Here is a 19,825-nt window from a genome sequence, read left to right on the forward strand (position 1 = left end):
TTCTCATTAGAGTATGGTACACCTACAAAACTTAGAGTGAAGGAACTGTACTAACCCATTCTCATCAATATGTCCTCATGATGCTTGCTACAGTGTAGCGGCTCAGGCTGAACCCGTTGTCCAGCTTCCCTCAGGGTCATTCCATGGTTGATCACATGATCCACTATTGTAGCTCCGATGACATCAGTAATTCTATTTCTTCTTACCCTTCCTCCTTCCTCTTCACCTCCTCGTCCTCTTCCTCCTGCTTCCTCATGTCCTCATCCTCCTCTAATTCTCTCTCTTCTCAGTCTCCTTCTCCCTCCATTGTTCTCCACACTGAAGCTTACCTGTGTCTTATTTACAGAGCTCATGCTGATTGCAAAGTGAACTAATGATGTAAAACAGTTCTCACATGTGACAGTGTAGCCAGACAGTTGGCAAAATAGTGTAAATACCAGCCATAAATGTGTGTAGTTTGACTAGGAGTGTGTTGATCATTTGGAAGTTGTGTGTAAAGCAGTGAGTTGTGTTTACAGTTCAGCAAAAAGATGCTGTGAAGTGGATTATATTTATACAATTGCAAATTGTATGTTACAAAAGTGCAAATTGAGTGTAAAGCAGTTTTTTTGCTTTTAGTTTTGCAAACTCAGTGAGTGATTTTGTTAAAACTATTAATAGTTTTAGAAATTGTGCTATAAGAATCATTGTTAGTGTTTAAGCAATCAGAAAAAACTGTAAAAGCAGAGGACGCTGTGTTTGCCGTCAGGGCCCCCAAACTCTGGAGCCATTTTCCCTTTGAAATGTGTCCTGCTTCCTCACCGGCTTTCTTTACATTCCCTTTTAATTCTTTTGTCACTATCCGGTTTTCTCCTCCACAATGACTCGCATATTTTAAATGAGAAAGAAGGGACTAGCTGCTGTAGTCTCCCTGAAAGTCTGCTGCGCTCTCCTCCTCCTCCTGATCTGTTCGCTCAGCGGGACGTCCTCAGCCAGCGGTTTGAAGTGTGCCCTCCACCATCTGAGGGGACTTTTGATCAGACTTGTTACTTCTCAAAGTAATCCCAGCAGCTGAGCAGAGGCCAGCAGAGAAAGATGTTCAGAAATGCCCCGGACACAGCATCCAAACACACACAGCAGGAGGCTCTGTCAGCTCCGTCTGCACAGGAAGAGAGCACTTGTTGGGGGATTTAGTGGTCTTATGACGAGTGTTAAAGCCCAGGGAGGAGGAGGGTCACTCAGACGAGGCTTTTTGGGCTCTCGCTGTGCAGAAAGGGTTGAAACCTCCTCGTGTGACTCCTCTAACCTGTCATCTTCTTCTCCTTCTCTGTCTGACAGTATGATGTACGTGTTTGGCGGCTTCAACAGCCTGCTGCTGAGCGACGTCCTCATGTACACCTCGCCCAGCTGCTTGGCCTTCTCTAGCGAAGCGTCCTGCGTCCATGCCTGGCCGGGGATCCACTGCTTGTGGAACGCCACCCAGGGGATCTGCACGCCGTGGGAAGGCAACGCCGTCAGCCCCGAGCTCCAGCAGCAGCTTCAGCAGCAGCAGCAGCTACCGGCTTCCTGTAACCCCAGATCATGTAGGTGACACCTCATTGAAATGCTGCTCCGGCAGGCGTCTGCCATGTGAAACTAATCCGCAATGATTTCAGATTCTTGATGTTTTTCTTGAGTGTGTGAGGAACTCATCTGCATTCACTGCACTGATGTCCGATGAGATGCATAGACTGCCAGAAACAGCTTGTTTGTCACGGACGGCTGTTTTTCACATCAAAGAGTGAAAATGGCAAAAAAATGTGTCACCAGGCCGTTAGTGTGTGTGTCTGTGTGTCTGTGTGTGTGAGTGTTTAATATGTAAAAATGTGTGCATCATAAAGAAGCTGTCATTTCTGCTGAAAATGAACGGTGTTATTGTGACTTTGATCATCGACAGTTTGAATCATTCATCAGTCAATAGCTCTGAAGATTCATCAGCTCCATGCACGCTGTGATTCGGCGTGTTTCTGACATGCAAACTGAATCGTTGTCTGATCAATTAATCAGTCTAGAACTGAGGTGCCCTAATACATTTTGGATGTAGGGAGGCGGACCACAGACACACTTCTGACCAACAGGAACATGAGCTGAGACAAAAAGGAACAAGAGCTCTTAAAGCCCCAAATTTGGCAAAAGGAAGCAGGAGGTTATTTCACTGGCTTCCGGCCTGAGGATGGAGCCATTAAAGGGATGAAGAAGATGGAAATAAACATTAATTAATGTTCATTTTCACTAATAGAAGTAGATATTTTGGTGTAAGTGGGAGGCTCAATAAAATAATAATAAAGCTGTAAGCTGCATTGATCAAAATGCATAAAAATGAACAAATCTGCTGCTTTATAATGACATGATTATATTTGTGAGGCTGCATGTATGTCCTTCAAGGGTTAATACGTCCTTCAAATACACTGTCATGACTATTATCTATTGTGTAGGTAACAAGGAGGGACTTCAGACAGGTCTCCACACACACACACACACCTCTCTCCAGCCTCTCTGCAGTCTCATTTTCCGCTGTCGGCATCTACACGAGTAGCAGCAGATGGAAACTGCGGCTTGGAATATCTTTCAGGCGTGCTGAATACCAGGGAGGCCGCTCGGTTCTGCCGCCTGGCAGCCGCCCTGTCATGCTTGCCCCACAAGAAACTGTGTGTTTGGGAGGTTTTGGCTGAGCTGTGGGTCATGACGGAGGCAAAATAACCAGAATCAAAGCATAGTGTGTGAATAAAGGAACTAAACCTTGATACTCTTGTCATAGTGTGACCTGTATTCATTAGCCTCACTGTAAAAATTCTTTCTTTTTGTGTCAGACGCTGATAACGAGAGGTGCGACCAGTACACAGACTGCTACAGCTGCACCGCCAACACCAACGCCTGCCAGTGGTGCTCAGTGCAGTGTGTGTCTCTGGGCAGTAACTGCACCTCCGCCCCGGTGAGCTTGCCGCATCATCTTATGATGAGGGATCTGTCTAATTTAATCTAATTTACTCGTTTCTGTCATGAATAAATCTGGGTCAGTGTGACGTGTGTGTGGTGTGTTTTCTGAGTCCTGCCCTCTTTTTCTCAGGGAGCCATATCAGAGTACGAGGTCTGTCCCAAGGACAACCCCTCGTACGTTTGCAACAAGAAAACCAGCTGCAAGAGCTGCGCTGTGGACCAGAACTGTCAGTGGGAACCTCGCAACCAGGAGTGCATCTCACTGCCAGGTGACAGAAATAATCCCACTTCATTACAGATTATAAGTCACCTTCCTTTCTTAGATTTGGACAGTCACAGGGTTTGTACAGGCAGTTGCTGAGCATTGTATAAAATTGTTTGTTTTCCTGATGTTTGATTGTTAATGGAGCACCAGGCTGTCTGATTATTTGTCTCTCCTGTTTCACTGGTAATTGTCCCAATAACTGTTGTGTTGCCGGCTTAACTGCATCATTATATCGATTATAAAAAGTTAAAAAAAAAAATCTCCAAAAATAAATCATTTGCACTAAAAAATATTCTGTAAAATACAAAAAAATTCTGCACGCCACAGTGCAGCATCAGTGCAGCAGGAAGTCATGATTGACTCACATGTGTCCAGCAGTCACATGACAAAAATTCAGTATTTGGCTGATCAAAAAGAGAGAGTTCAAGATTTTTTACTATTGTGCACTCAGAAATAGTATAATAAATACAGCTTCTAGTTTATTTACATTTTTAAAAATCAATAAAATTCTTTTTCTCTCTGTTTTGTATGATTTATCTTTGCATAATTGAGTTCTCTCTACTGGTAGCCACGATTGTGCTGTTTCCATAGAAGGACTCCATGCTTGTGATTATGAGGGTTCTTAGATGGTGAAGTACCAACATCTGCTCTGTGTCCTCCAGAGAACGTGTGCGGTGAAGGCTGGCACCTGGTGGGCAACTCCTGTCTGAAGTTCATCACTGCGAAGGACTCGTACGACAACGCCAAGCTGGCCTGCAGGAGCCACAACGCCGTCCTGGCCTCCCTGACCACACAGAAGAAGGTGGACTTCGTCCTGAAGGAGCTGCAGATCAGGAGCGTGCTGGTAAGAAAGAGACCAGGGAGGAGGAGGAGGAGGAGGAGGAAGAGGAGCAGGGTGGAGTGGTACTGGGATATTAATTATTGGATTATAGAAATTTTAATATTCTCCTTAGGGAAATTAGGTCATAAAACCAGCTGTGATTCGATAACACTTCAGATGCACGGAGAGGGCTGAAGATAAAACGGATAATTACAGCAGAAGAGATCACATCAGGCAAAGAATGAGGAATAATAAATTAGTTCAATAAGTAATAATTTGGTGTTGAAACAGAGTCTGCATGTGGACAGATGAAAAATACACGTGTGGTTTTATCTCAGATTTCTCGCCACAGATTGATCTGTTGTGCACTTTTTTTTCCTTGGGAGTCTTGGCTCTGGTAGAAATCCTATTTTTTTTTAATCTGCTCAGTTTGCCTTTGTCTGTAGTTTGTGGTTCAGTAAGCGTGAAACAAATCTCCCATTAACAGATCTTTTCCTCAGAGCTGACATCTCTTACTCGCTCCATCAGAGCAAATACACCGAGATCCATCCCAGCACACTGCACAGGGCTGTTTGTATCATCAGATGCAGGTGCAGAATTTTGCACCTTAAATTCATGTGAGCAAAGCTAAACATGGTTTAAGTCACTTCTTATGACTTAAAGCACGACAAATGATGCTTTAAATGATCATGTATTGCTTCATCAAGCCTAAAATTAGCCTGAACACAAGGTGAAGAAGGGTCGATCTCCACTGCTGAGATACGATTAACTGCAGAAAGAAGTGCCTGATTTCCAACCTGAGACAAAAAGCAAACATTTCAGACGTACTTTACAGACCTAATTAGCTAAATCTGTCTGTATGTGCACGTATTTGCACAGCTTCCCTGAAGAATGTGTCTGACGCAGCCCTAACAACCTGCTCTGCACTCAAATGAAACATGGAGTCACGCTTTGTATCTCAGTGCCTTGTAGCCACTACAGAGCTAAATGAGACAAAACGTGTGTTTCTAAGTCGGGCTGGAATTAAAGCCTGGTTTCCATCCATTCTAATGAAGCGGTGTCCATCTCCTCTGTTGGTCTTCCGGTCATCTTTGTGCTTTAAATGTGGAGGGTTAGTGAAGCTGGAATGATATTGGTTTTCCAGAATGCCCGGATAAACATTAAAAAAAACATACAGGCTCTGTAAGATGCTTCACGAGTCGCCCTGTCGTGTTATATTGACTTTGCTATTTAGCAGCATCTACAGCTTCCAGACACGATCAATCAATCCAAGAAATGGAAGCAAATTTCATCTGTGAGCTGCGTAGTCATTGATTAGAGATGGACTGGAGAAGTGAGCTTCTCAAATCAAGTGTAGTAGACCTGCTTTTATTTCTGTCAGCGCACATGAAAGATTGCTCTGCCATCGTCTTCACACCAGCGGCGCTAAGCCCTGATTTCTGATTACCAGAGAAGGTTATCGAATGTGTTTTTGACATCGATTTTCATCTAATGTCTCGTTTATCTTCAGCTGGTGCTCACACAGTTTTTTTTGTTTGGTAGAAATACGACAACAATCATAACAATCTGTCCTTACTCGCTGTCTAACATGGTTAAGATGCAGATTTATACGACAATCTGCAATCGGCTGACATCACTCGTTTTTTTGACTTTTGTTGTTACAGAACAAGGCCACTGTGACGCCCTGGGTGGGGCTCAGGAAAATCAACGTGTCCTACTGGTGCTGGGAGGACATGTCCCCCTTCACAAACACCACCCTGCAGTGGCTGCCCGGCGAGCCCAGCGACGCCGGGTTCTGCGGCTACCTGGCAGAGCCGGCGTCCAGCGGACTGAAGGCGCAGACCTGCATCAGCCCGGTGAACGGCAGCCTGTGTGAACGACCAGGTGAGCTCACAGTGGGTCGGAATGGTGATGCTGGGGTTTTTTTTTTGTCCAACTCCTCACTCAGTCCTGAAACTGAGAGGCTGATTGTACACATCAAGAGACGATCCGGCATTTCTGAAACAATGAACAGACAGTCTCCAAATCGGTGAGGTCTTTTAACTCAGACTTCCAATTGAGATGAAGCCATCTTGGACCTTTTTACTGAGCTCCAAGATGCCAGATTCATAGAAAGAAGGGACCTGTGTGCTCCAACAAGATTGCTAGATGAAGTGTGATCCTACTGTAAGGAATTCAAGCGCTTGGATCAGGTCAGCTGGACTTGTTAGTTTTCCTGCTTCAAGCTCTTGACTGAAAAATGGCCTGGATGAGAAGCTTCATGGACATTTTACCTTAGATCATCATCAACACCTCAGCTGCGCTGCACCGGATTCTGACTGACGATGGTCTTTGTGACCTTTTGTTGATCTTATGTTGATGTTAGAAATCAGCAGGAGAGCTTTAGTCTCATAGAGAGAGTCTTGCCTAAACATCGCGTCTTCTCATCCTCTTCAGCCAACCACAGCGCCAAGCAGTGCCGGACGCCGTGCGCCATGCGGTCCACCTGCAGCGAGTGCACCAGCAGCAGCTCCGAGTGCATGTGGTGCAGCAACATGAAGCAGTGTGTCGACTCCAACGCCTACGTGGCCTCCTTCCCCTTTGGACAGTGTATGGAGTGGTACACCATGAACTCCTGTCCACGTAAGACACCTTATTTTATTCTGTTTGGCCTCTTTGTGTGTTTATCAGTTAAGGTGAGCATCATCTATCTTACATCCGTCATGGACTGTCAGGCTGAGAGGAAAGTTGTGCAGTTTATTTCAAATAAATCACATTTACTGCCATGAAACACCTTCTGGATGAAGGGTATAATCTCTGGAGATCATCCGACTTCACAAAAAATGCTAAAAGGCAACGTTTTCAGTGCGTGTCTGTCTCTGTGGAGCTGAGCATCCACTAAATGTTTCTTAACCTCCATTTAGGTGAACAAATTAAAGAGCAGCACCGCCAGTGGATGAGATTAGGATTAATAATCCAGGTTTGATAACTTGGTCTCTTTTTTTGTTGTTGTTGTTTTTCGTGTTAGCAGAGAACAATTTTCATTTGTTTAACCTGGCAGGTCAATTAAATATAAATTGCTGCTTACAGCCACAGGCGGAGAATCCCCCCAAGAGCTGAGCGATGGGAAAATAAAATATAGGAGTGTTGTTATGGAGAGCAGGTGAAGGGAACCAGGGGCTCTGGAGGAAGATACATTAACTGTTTGCATGATGAACTTTTCGTTTATGTTTGTGTTGTGCAGCTGAAAACTGCTCCGGCTACAGGACGTGTGGACAGTGTCTGGACCAGCCCGGCTGCGGCTGGTGCACCGACCCCAGTAACACGGGGAAAGGTCAGTGCATCGAGGGCTCCTACCGCGGGCCCTTCCAGACCTCCGTCCCGGCCCCGTCCACCCTACCAGGTCTGCCCGCCAGCCCGCAGCCGGCGCTCAATGCCAGCATGTGCCCGGGCGAAGCCAAATACAACTGGTCCTTCATCCACTGCCCAGGTAGGACAGGATGTGGCTCTTTGCTGATGTGCGTCTTTGTTGTTTTTTTTTTTTTAGTGCTTTCATAAAGCTGACTTTGAAAAATATCTAAATCAATATCAAAGCAGTGAGAGCGGCCATGGATATGGTTTTTATAATTGATTTTTGTGGTGGAAGGTCAAAGGTCACAGCCTGATGAGGATTAACTGATTACACTTGAATAACAGGTGAAACTGTGCTTGAGTTTGCATTTGGACGTAGTAGTGGCTCAGGTGGTATGAGCTGTGGTTCATCCCCCACCTTGGCTGTATGCAGACACTAGGTAGCGCTCTATAAATAGAAATATACATCTTCATAATCTAATGACTCTATAATCTAAAATTTACGTCACTTCATGAGCTGCAGGGTCAACTTCCTGTGTGATGTAGGCCCCGCCCACTAACCTGATGACGCTCCTACATGAGGACCATACCAACATTTGGGCTTTGAGACCCCTTTTGTGTCATCTCTATGTGAGCTGCAGCAGCAGTTGTGACCTCTGCTCTGTGTGGTTAATTCCTGACGAATTAACCTGGCAGCCAGAGAGAGTATTAAATTAAGATTATTTATCATATGAGTGAGTCAGGACAGACCGAGCATCACTGTCCTCAGTCGTGTTTGGGCCCGAGGCCTTCTTTTTAAATGGCTGATTTTTTATTTTTTCTAACACTGTGTTTGCTTTGGCAGCCTGTCAGTGCAACGGTCACAGCCAGTGTGTCAACGAGAGCGTGTGCGAGAAGTGCGAGGACCTGACGACCGGCCGGCACTGCGAGAGCTGCATCTCCGGTTTCTACGGAGATCCGACCAACGGCGGCAGCTGCCAGCGTGAGTACATTGGCCAGGCGCTGTAAATCACAGCAGCGGGTCTTCTCTTTGCACGCGGCTTCATTAAACTTGTCACTATTTTACAGTTAAGTTTTATGTCGGCCATTTTCCTGATTCCTGGCTGCGCTGTAAAGCTTTCCCCTGGGATATTAAAGATTTACTCCTTTACAGCTAATAGTGACAGTCAGTCCATCGCGCCACAAATCAATCGTCCATTCTCCGACAGGTTAATTTAGCTCACCGTTATATTACAGCTGCAGTGTACGTTGTGTCCCCCTGGAATGCACATATATTTACTCAGTTATGCATCACTGACAGTCGATCAATGAATCAGCTCCTCTGCCTACAGTATCTTGTCAGTATTGCATTCCTTGTTTATACTTCCTCGCTGCCCCTCAGGGACATTAAACACATCTATTACTTCACAACTTATCACTCAGGAGGCCGTGCAGGTACGGAAGTGCACAGTCAATGCCTCCAAATGAGCATTATTATCAAATAATCAAAATGACAGGTGGACTTAAGCGACCATAAAATCAGGAGACGGCTCTTTATCTCCACCAGCTGTATGTGTTTCACAGCTGTTTATACCAGGGTTATAAAAATGATGAATGGCATTAATGCAAAAGGGGGAGAAACATTTGTGCAGGTGTGGCAAAGTTTGGTACTAAAAACCACCAAACTGTGCAGACGGCCACAGGAGTGCTCTCCTGGGACGTGGAGAGTCACCTTGCACAGAGCTCCGGAGATCCAGAGCAGAACTCTGCTCTTTTTTTACCCCGTTCACACTGGGGACAAAAATGTGGCTTAAGCAGGATTCGGCCACATCCAGATCAATCCAGATGTGTTTTTTTCTGAGTGTGAACACCTCGAATCCGGCTGTATCCAGTTTGATTCCAACGAGAGGTGGATCTAGCCGGATTGGCTCTAATGTGGCTCAGGTGTGAACGCAAATGTGGCGAGCGAATCCGGCTAGCGATGTGCTACTTCCGGTTTACGGGGCGCGACACGGGACAAAAAACCGCATGACGCATATGCACACGCGGCCCTACCGCGGCGTGAATGGACTCTGTATATTACGAGGCGCCACCTAGTGGTTTGGAGGACAGCAAACATGCTGAATGAAGCCGGATTGAGTGCGGACACAAGTGTGTGCTAGCCAGATTTGAAAATAGGTCTGAACGCATCCAGCTTAAAGGCTGTCTGGGCTCAATCCTACTCTAGCTGGAATGACTTTCTCCAGTGTGAACGGGGCCTTTGTTTTCCCATTTTTATGAGCCACATGTGTTACACGTGGGGCCACTAGAGGCTGACATCGGTCTCATCAGGGCCGGATCAAGGCCAGAAGTTTCTGCATCCAAATGTCACCTGCAAAGCTTGAGGTCTTTGAACGCATCACAAAAATATAAAATCCAGACTAGAATCAGTCTCTGTTGCCTTCACACTGATCATCATTAGAACTAAACGGCTGCATGTGTAAAAGGAGACCGTCATAAATGAATGTGTTGTTGCATATGCTGTGCTGAAGTCTCATTAACCGTTTGTCCCATCTGTCCTCTCACATACAGAGCATACAGTGTGGTAAAGATTCTGCAGGATTCTGGTGTGTTGTGTGTGAAAGTGTGAAAATTTAACAAAACAAATTCTGTCTTCTGTTCAGCCTGCAAGTGTAATGGCCACGCCAGCATGTGCAACCCCAACAACGGGAAGTGTTTCTGCACCACCAAGGGCATCAAAGGAGATCGATGCCACCTGTGAGTCTCACACTTCCTGATGTCGTCTGTCCTCGTCTGTCCTCCCTCTCCTGCTGGGTCTATACTTCTGCACCATGGTTAAACTCTGGGTGGTGTTTCTTATTCTTCCTCTCAGAAGCGTTTTTTTTGTCCGTCAATCGCTGACCTGTCAAGCACTGCTGCAACTCTTCTCCTTCTATTTCTCCTCCTCTTTCTTCTGTAATTATTATTATTGATTCCATCATGTAAACAAAGCAGCAGATTCTAAAAAAATAATGAAACATACATGTACCATTTTGAAACACAGGATTGTGGATTTAACTCCATGAGTAAATTACTGAAACTTGCTCTTTGTTGTCACTGTCTGAGTGAAAAGTTCTCACTTTGTTATGTGTGCTTTTTAAACACCGTGTCTTTTGGCACGCTGTAGTAGCAGCTGTTCATTAGTGCTGCTATATTTTTGGTCCTTATCTTCTCCTCTGGCCTTCATTATCACAGGGCTTCCAAAAACTCCATTTAAAAAGTTGGAGATAAAGTCGCACAAATGGACGGTGAAGCATCATCAGTCTGAGAACGAGGCTATTTCTGTCCTTTCTAATTCTCTAAAGTTTTCAGACGTTTCCTCTGTTTACTGTTTATCGTCAGTTCAGCCGACTGAAGGTCGGCCCTCCTCTCTGTCGCTGCCTCATCTTCCCCTTCATCACTCTTCTTCTTCGTCTCTCCCCCTCTCTTTGTTTCAGGTGTGAAGTCGAGAATCGCTACCAAGGCAACCCCCTCAAAGGAACATGCTACTGTAAGTCCAATTCCAATTACTAACTTCTGTGTGTGTGTGTGTGTGTGTGTGTGTGTGTGTGAGGTCCGAGGCGCCTCTTCCCCCCGTTCGGGTCAATGCCGAACGTGGTTACACAAGTCTTAAATCAAAGTAGTCTGATGTTTGAGGAAATAACAGCCAGAGGAGATGCAGCTCCATGTGGGAAGAATCCAAAGTGAGGCGCAGATGAGAGGGAGCCGCCGGAGAGCGATTGAAGGACCGTGTTTCTCATTAGTCCTTGTATCCACACTGCTCTCACTGCACATTGTTCCCTCCTCATTTGTTAGTTTTGCCAGTTGTGATGATGGTAAACCGTCCACTGGCTGCAGGAATGAGGCTGTAAAACATGCTGCACCTTCTCGTCTCTGACCAGCGTTGAGTCCGGTTCTGATTCTGCCCGGCATTAATGAGCCGGCTTTTCTATTAGTAGCTGAATCAGACCTTATCTGTGTTTAGTGCTGAAACAATTTGCTGGCTAATTGGTTGGTCTGTCAAAATCAGTCAAGCGTACGTTTTAAATCTTCTTCTTCTTCTTCTTCTTCTGGGAGGATTTGCTGCTTTAGTCACCTGGCATCGCAGTGCAGATGCACAAATGTAAATGAGTCTGGAGCCTCTCGGATTGTTTCAGATTTCCACGGGGAGTTAAGGTGCACAAAGGCAGGCGGGATAGAACGACAGCCAGCCAGAGCGGAGAAACCTGCAACGTCTGTCAAGCTGCAGCAATTCATTCAGGCTCTTTTTAGCACAACTTGAACCCTCTTTGTTCTGTGTATTATTGTGTATGTAAGTTCGCTCTCCCAGTTTTTTAAATAGATGAATAGATGGATACACTTTTTAATCCCAAACTAGATACAGAAAATGTTCCTGTTTCCAGACTAACAGTTCCAGCAGTTGCAGCTTTAGAGCAGGTAATGAGGACTTAGATGATAACTTTGTGCGTTTGTCGACACAAGAACAGCTCAAAGAAATGATCTTCACAGTTTAATGTGGAAGAACTCGCCTGTCCTGACCTCAAAGGCTGCCTGACGCCTGACCCCATCACCCCTCATCTGGTGATGGGAAGGAAAGGAAGAATTCAGACATGTTGCAACCTATATTTTGTTATTTTGTGGTGATGGAGCTCCTCTGCAGCCTCACACTCATCCTCTGCCATGACCTTCATCACAGGACACACACACACACACTAAAGTCTTCAGGACTGTCAGAAAAAGAGAATGGGATCATTTCCTGCCTGGAGCTGTGTCTGTCTGTGACTTTCAAACTGCACTGACGGACTTCTTCTCCTTGTTTTTCTTTTATAATCCCCACCATGCTCTCCTTCATCATCACTTCAGACACCCTCCTCATCGACTACCAGTTCACCTTCAGCCTGTCGCAGGAGGACGACCGCTACTACACCGCCATCAACTTCGTGGCCACACCTGAGGAGGTACGTCTCTGACAGTGAACGCCCCGCCGACCCGGCAGCTGTCACTTCAGTTAGGATTAAGGATGTTAAAGTCAGCGGTGGGGGATGCTGCTGTCTTTCTCTGCTGTTTATCGTCAAACAACAATCCTCAATTTTTGTGCAGACGTCAGATTTTAAAATCTCGAGATTTTGATTTAATAGAAGGCTGACAGAAAATGACATTTATATATCTGCCAAACTAATTGATCAGCCCTGGTTGAACACTCCGTCGCAGCATGGAGTGCACTCCTCACACAGATGTTCTCCCAGCAAACAAAAGCTTGTCCGGTGCTGTTTATGTCCCTGCAGCATCTGGAGCCTAAACTGAAACACAAGCATCACATTAAAAGCTCCAGATGGGTTTTTTTTTTTACCCCTGAAAAAGCTTTTACGGTTACAAATGCAAAAATACATTCCACGTGTCATTTAAAGGTGATGATGTCTGGTATTTTTCCACTCTTTAGGTCTGTACAACATGGTCCAAACTTCAGACTTCTCTCTCTTTAACTCACATAAACACTCTTGTCTTTGTACCTCTTGCAAGATGTCTCCAAAACAGAGGTGCAGACAGTCAGAGTTCTGTTAAGGCGACCCGGCCAAGCTGAGTTGTGTTCTGATTTATTAATGAACGCTGCCTCTCCGTTTGTCTGCAAACATTAATTAGATCTTAGTTTCCATCTGTTTGACATATTTCAGCTCCTCTTACAGCAGCACACAGACAGTTTTCGTCACTGATTCTTCTTCAAACATTTGATTTGGTTGCTCGGCTTCCGTAGGCCGCAGCGACTGTTTGTTCAGCTGAGCTGCGTTTGCACAGACGCCCTCTCTGACCTCTTACATACATTTTCTCTCTCACTAATTAGCTGCGTTTATAAGTCATTAATTGTTTTTCCTCATTGAACTCTTAATGCGTGTTTATGTTGTGTGTTGTGTTCATGTGATGTGTTTTTTTTTGTCTCTTCAGCCAAACCGAGACCTCGACATGTTCATCAACGCCTCCAAGAACTTTAATCTGAACATCACCTGGGCGACGAGCTTCACTGGTAAGATGATGGGTTATTGGTTGATTAGCTGAGCAGGAACTCCTGCTTCTCGTGAAATTAACACAGGATGAAGTAATTTTACTGATTTCTGGATCAATATTTGAACACAAAAGCAGCTTCCTCATCCCTCCTCCTCCTCCTCTTCTTCTTTCTTCTTCTCTCAGCAGGCACTCAGACCGGAGAGGAGATCCCCATCGTCTCAAGGAGCAACATCAAGGAGTTCAAAGACAGCTTCTCCAACGAGAACTTTGATTTCCGCAACAGCCCGAACATAACGTTCTTCGTCTATGTCAGCAACTTCACGTGGCCGATTAAGATCCAGGTCAGCATGGCTAGAGCTGCCGTTTAGAAGCAGCAAAGCATCTCTCTACATACACACACTTTATTTTAGATGGAGTATAAATGAAAGACTTGGAGTGTGCCTTAAACGTAAAGATGAGAATGACTGTACATTGATAAAGCAGTAACACATGACGATGATAGTGATGCTCAGTCTTGATTGCTTTCTTTATCCACATTCGGATCAAAGATTTTGTATTGACGACAAGAGCGCTCACTCCTCTAACTTCTTAGCTTAACAAAGAGAGAAGTCTTGAAACTGGACTCAGGTTTGTCTTTTACACCGTTCACACTGTCAACCTGGAAAATTACCGACTTCTTCAAGGAAATAGTTTCTGTCGAGACGTGTTGATGTGGCAGCAGCAGTGAATTGAACGCCGTGTGGATGGTGGACAGTTCTCTCGCTGATTTAACCTGGATTTGCAGCAGGTTTTTGGAAGTACATGAGTTCATATGCAGCCTCTTAAGTCATTCTGCCACCTCCTCACAACTTTAATCCAACACAGATATTATAATTCAGCCCTTTGACACGTTTGTCCAAAGAAATTCTGACTCTGAAAAGTTGGACCTAAAGATAAACAACTTTGTAAAGAGAGAATTCACATAAAAGAGCGGACAGTGAGCTACATAGTTATAATTAAAGGCTGCTTTTAGAGACTTCCTGGGAGGTTGAAGCTCCTCAGGACGCCTCATCATGTTTGTTTGTTGTGTGTTGGCACCTTTTTCATTAGTTACTTAAACACACAAGACTGATTTGACACAAAAATGGGCTGCAGCTGTTAGCGGGTGGTGTGTTTATCACTGGTGTGTGCAGCCCTTCATGGAAGGATTGTTTGGCTCGTGAGGCGTTCAGGGCCTGGTTTGTTGTGCTTTTCAAAAGTGATTTGACTCCATCCCTCCTCCTCCTGCTGCTGCCCCGCTCGCCTCTGCCCTCCTCCTCCTGCAGGGTTTGAAAAATCCTGCCTCCATCTTCCATGTCCTGCCCTGTGTGAGGGCTTTTAGTTCTCTCAGCTTCAGAACTCCAGCTGCTGCCAGCCAGCCTCAGAAGGAGCGCAGCTCCACGGCGGAGCAGTGAGATGAGTTAAGAGAGCGTTTCCCCACACTCCCCTACCTCCTCCTCCTCACCATTACCACCACCTCCTCTCTCTGCCTGCTCTGGTCCACCTCACCTTCTGTCTTGCTGGGTGGGGATCATGTAGAAGATCACCCCTGCCATTGAATCTAAGGCAGGCAGGTCTGCTGCCGTGTCATTCCTCCTCCTTGCACTCATGGAGTTTTGTCTTCGTCGGCGAGGTAACATTTTCTTTCTTTTGCTGCCATCATCTCAAATCATCTTTTTGTCGAGTTTTTCCTTCAGTTGTGTGCTGCTGTGCGGCACTGGGGTGTGAGTTTGTGTGTGTGTGTGTGTGATCGTAGGCGGCGGGTCCTCCAGTGTTGGCAGGCAGAGATCTGGGTTGGAAAACGACTCATAAACAGCAACTGAGAAAGAGCAAGGGCAAAGTGGAATGTTAAGTTGAAACACATGGTGCATTCAGAGTGGGCTGTGTGCGAGCTAAGCTGCGGCTCTGCAGGCTGCACAGAGCTCGCTCTCTTCCTCTCTCTCTCTTCACACTCCACCTCAGGGTTGCTTCCGTTTGCTTTTCACGTGGTCGGAAGTCGCGTTAGAGCGCCGCACGTACCTCTGCAGACGAGGGCTGGTCCAAACGGCTCCAGAACAAATTCCCACAGGATGTGAAGCAGATTTTTTATTTTATTTTCCACCAGAATAAGATCTGTGATGACTTCATCACAGCTCGGTTATCAGAGTAGAATCCATTGCAGTGAGATTACTTCTCACAGACACCCCCCCCCTTTCCCGATGAAGAATAGATCTGGATTTAATGATGTTTGTAATGAAACGCAAATCCCAGACTAATTACATTAAAGAGCTGTGATCTGCTGCTCCGTGCCTTAGTGAACATGTCATGATACGGTGGAGATTAGACCAGTCTCCTGTTATTTAACACCCTGCTGTGGAGCAGGATAGCAGCAGCTGTAGCTATCAGCTGGTTGGACTCGTGTCGGGTTTATCTGGGCCACGCTTGGCTGCTTGGTGGGCGTGTCCTGATAGTGATCACAGAGAGTTTAGGAAATTAGAGAATGAGATTTCCCAGCTTGCAGCAGTGGCAGGTATAACCTCAAGTTCTAGAAGGAAATCTCCCTCTCTGTCATCTGGTTCCCATGGTTAAGATTCCTCTTCCTCTTTTTTTGTGGAACCTGTTGAGCCCCCTCCCTCCTCCACCTCGCCTCCTTTCGCACTGATAACGACACTTTCCCTTCAAAACTCCATTATAGTTGAAGCGGCTGTCAGAAGCCATTAAAGGCAGAATATTTCCAGCCCTAATGCCCGGCGGCAGGCTGACAGGCCCCGCTGCGAGATCCTTTCGGGGGCCCCTAAAGAGTCACCCTCTGCTGGGCACATAACGAGAGCGTCACCCGGGGCCTCCCGCCGCCGCCGCCAGCCGCCGTCAGCCTGCCCTCCTCTGTGACAAAGCACCGCACACGTCGTCTGACACTTGAGATTAGCCACTACAATAACTGTTATCGCACATCTTCTCAGCAGCCTGCTTGTACTTTTCAAGATGGAGTAAGGCGACGATGGCGTGATGCTGCCTTTTTTTTTTTTTTTTAGTACCGTGTCCTTAAATGGGTGCTGTTGTGTCATTAAAAGAGAGAACTTTGTATCTTTAATCATCCTTAGAAGTAGGTGGCTTTGTTAGGAGGCTCTCGGCGCCCCAGCTGACAAGCTGCCTTTTGATAATTCTAAGCTTTGCTCTTGAAAGAATTCTTGCCACTCACAGGTTCATCGAGTCGCTGCTAGTTTTTCTTTTATCCTTTCATTTTTTTCCCCTCCCAAGTGGAAGAAGAGAACCATTATCATTAAAAAATGCTCATCTTCCACTTCCTGTGTTGACTAGATGGTGGGAGTGGCGCGATGAAGAGGAGAAAACAAAGATCCTGTCTTGTCTGTCAGCGTTAGCTGAGGGGTGTCTCTGACCGTGGGTCAGTCGACCTGCATTCATTAAGAGTCTCTGGTTTTGCTGTTGTAACGCTTTCTCTGCCTCTGTGGAAGGTAAACACTTTGCACATAGTTACACTGCTGACAGGCATCTGAAAGCACACAAAGGCTTTGTGTCATTCACAAGAAAACCTCCACACAACTCTTCATTCTCTCTTTTCTTCTGTCGTGTCTCGGGTGTTTGTGTTTTTTGTTTTGTCTACAAATTCGAGCTTTCATTATTTTACTCTCCTCTGGCTGAGTGTCTTTGCTCTTTCTGGTGCGCTTGTGCCACTTTTGCTGGATAGCCGCTTAATGAAGTCTGCCAAAGCCGGATTGTGGTTCTTGCACAACCTCAGCAGGGTCAGGGTGGTGACGAACAGACGCTCAGAACACAAACACAGGGAAAGGTAGACAGCAACATAAGAAATTCAAACAAAAGAAGTTCCTTCATACACTTAGTGTTGATTCTATCGGAGTTACTATGGATTTCAAATGTTGGGCTGATGTCTTTAAAACTGCAGCCAGCTACTACTGAGGAACACACAGACACCATCAGAGGCCCATCACAGCCTGCTAGCATGATAGCATCACAATATATCCCTACACACACACACACCTCACACTGCAATTAGTAACATTCAGATGTCATCAATTGCATTATTTCATTAATCCCTCCTTTAAATAACTTTCTTAATTTTAACGGATCAATTATTAGATTTAAAGTAAAGTCTTTTTACCCTTAAAATGGCAGCTCAGACATAGACCGGGCCTGTGTCCTCTCCTCCTCCTCTCCGCCGAGTGACTTTTAGACCAAACTTTGACTCCAAACAAAGTAATCAAGAGTCTTGTCGGAGTGCTACTGAGCGCCATCATCTGGAGAGGATGAATACTGAAGGATTACAGAGACGCACTTTCCCCAAACTTTAGAGACCATCTGTTACCATAACAAGTATACATGTGCTCATTTAGAGCTCACAGTTTGTTGATTTTTATCAGGTACTTATTAACTTGTCACCTTGAACAACTGCTCGGAACAAGACTAAACTAGATTCTGTGCATGGAACCAGCAGTCAGCTCTCCGGCTCTGTGCTGATGGTGTCTCTTTAGAAAGTTTTCTCGGGGTGTATCACCACCCTGAACTTCTCTTCAGTGTTCAACAGTCTGGAGCAAAATCATCACACCGAGGACTCGAGCGCTCAACAGTAATCAACAACAACACATTAGCGATCCAGATGGTGCTGACTACACAAGTACATTAGACCCCAGGCCGTTCACACACACACACTCTCACCCTGTCAGCTCGCCACAGAGGCCGCCGCTGCTTCTGGCCCTGTGTCCGCTGCACATTTTAAACACAGTCAAGCTCTTTCTATGCATACGTTGTAATCTTTGATCACATATTAAGTATTCATCGTCCAGTTCTGACGTGAACACAGCTGGGTTTTTCCAGCTTTTGTGGGTTTTTCAGCCTCCTGCTGCTTCTTTTTTCCACAGGAATTGTATGCAAATCCCTGTTTTGCTGAGGAATAATAATCAGTGGTGATGAGTTCAAGGTGTCACCGCAGAAGAAAGTGTTGTGAGGGTGTTTGCTTTCAGCTGCAGTACCTGAGAGTGACCAGAGTGAGGCGGTGTTGTGTCGTAGCAGGTTGGCTTGTCAGGCATTGGGGTGGGTGGTTGTAGGCGTGAGGAGGAGGAGGAGGAGGAGGAGGAGGAGGAGGAGGAGGATGCTGAGGACGTGGTACGACCACTGCCAGTGTAACCCCTAGCAACCTTGATTAAGACAGGACGTCGTTAGCACAGTCGCTCTTATGATGATTACATGGTGAATATTTCTGCCCACATATACAGGAATGAGTGCAGGCAGCACACTGTGAACCTCCACACACACACACACACACACACACACACACAATGATGAGTGAATGTTGTGAATACAAACAGCAGAGAGTCGTACCAGGCCCTGACGCAGTCACAGAGACAGGCTGCCCTGCATGTGTGCAGTGTGTGTGAGCAGAGCCAGCACATCTACAAGGTCGACTCACGTGTAAAGCCGGAGTGTTTATGGTGTGTAACGCTGAGCTGTGGCTTATTAAAGCAGATTTCTGACTCTGTCCTCTGTTTGTTTGTGTTTCTAACAGATCGCCTTCTCCCAGCACAGTAACTTCATGGATCTGGTGCAGTTCTTTGTCACGTTCTTCAGGTGAGCAGCTGCTGTCGGCTCGTTTATTCCCCACCACAGACGTGTTAGTGTTAAAGTGGCTGCAGTTGCCTTCAGTGTGTGTGTGTGTGTGTGTGTGTGTGTGTGTGTGGTGATGGATCACCAAAGCCCCCCCCCACCCCCCGTCCCCGTCTCCGTTCTCCAGCCATTACTGTGAAGAAGCGCTGCAGCTCACCGCTTTGTAAGCTGGTTAGCTGTCAGGCCAAGTGTGTGCCGCCTCACAGTCCATCAGTTAACTCATCATGCACACACAGACTCAGAGATGATCTGTTTACACACACACACATACACACATCCTGACATGTGCTGTCAGCTGGTGCTGGAGCAACAAAATAATCCCCAAAACAATCAAATGAATCCTCACATGTATCAACACATTAAAATGCATTCATTTTCTAAAAGTTGCAAAAATAACACAACAAAAGGATCAAAAAATGCACACATTTCCCAGTGGTTCTTGAATGCATCACATGCATATGAGAATCTGAGCCTAAAATCCTAAAATATTCCATCACAAATGCACAACTAGGAAGCTGTGATTGATTTATATGTCACCAACTGTCCCATGGCACAAAAATCAGCAGGTTTTTTGGATGATTTGTAGATTTTTTTTACAGGTGATATGCAGGTTATTGTGCAAAAAGTGGCTTATAGAGGCTTTAAAAATGCTGCTTTCCTTTTACACATTTGAAAGAAAACCTACTTTTTTCGTGTGTTTTTTAATTGTGTTGTGCTCAAAGGTTGTGTTTGAGGTTTCTCAACTTCTGGCCATGATTGAGTCGTTTCCACCGCGGTGCAGGACTTTATACTGCAGTAAAAATGACACCCAGGAAGTGAAGTTC

General features: G+C 45.7%; 1 protein-coding gene across 2 annotated transcripts in view; it reads left to right on the forward strand.

Annotated features, from left to right (window-relative positions):
• atrn (attractin) overlaps nucleotides 1–19,825 on the forward strand; it is a 91,046-nt gene that overhangs the window by 25,089 nt on the left and 46,132 nt on the right. Inside the window, exons 12-25 of one of the 2 annotated variants that reach the window (XM_028394918.1) lie at nucleotides 1,318–1,562; nucleotides 2,829–2,950; nucleotides 3,086–3,224; nucleotides 3,883–4,064; nucleotides 5,705–5,924; nucleotides 6,477–6,662; nucleotides 7,264–7,509; nucleotides 8,215–8,352; nucleotides 10,013–10,106; nucleotides 10,826–10,878; nucleotides 12,231–12,325; nucleotides 13,308–13,386; nucleotides 13,554–13,708; nucleotides 18,904–18,965. In XM_028394918.1, coding sequence (XP_028250719.1) covers nucleotides 1,318–1,562; nucleotides 2,829–2,950; nucleotides 3,086–3,224; nucleotides 3,883–4,064; nucleotides 5,705–5,924; nucleotides 6,477–6,662; nucleotides 7,264–7,509; nucleotides 8,215–8,352; nucleotides 10,013–10,106; nucleotides 10,826–10,878; nucleotides 12,231–12,325; nucleotides 13,308–13,386; nucleotides 13,554–13,708; nucleotides 18,904–18,965 — 2,016 coding nt within the window. Of the gene's footprint in view, nucleotides 1–1,317; nucleotides 1,563–2,828; nucleotides 2,951–3,085; nucleotides 3,225–3,882; nucleotides 4,065–5,704; nucleotides 5,925–6,476; nucleotides 6,663–7,263; nucleotides 7,510–8,214; nucleotides 8,353–10,012; nucleotides 10,107–10,825; nucleotides 10,879–12,230; nucleotides 12,326–13,307; nucleotides 13,387–13,550; nucleotides 13,709–18,903; nucleotides 18,966–19,825 lie in introns of both variants that reach the window. The other variant, XM_028394917.1, reaches the window with a different exon arrangement.

The sequence above is a fragment of the Parambassis ranga genome, chromosome 22, assembly GCF_900634625.1.
Source record: "Parambassis ranga chromosome 22, fParRan2.1, whole genome shotgun sequence".
Classification (NCBI taxonomy): Eukaryota; Metazoa; Chordata; class Actinopteri; family Ambassidae; genus Parambassis; species Parambassis ranga.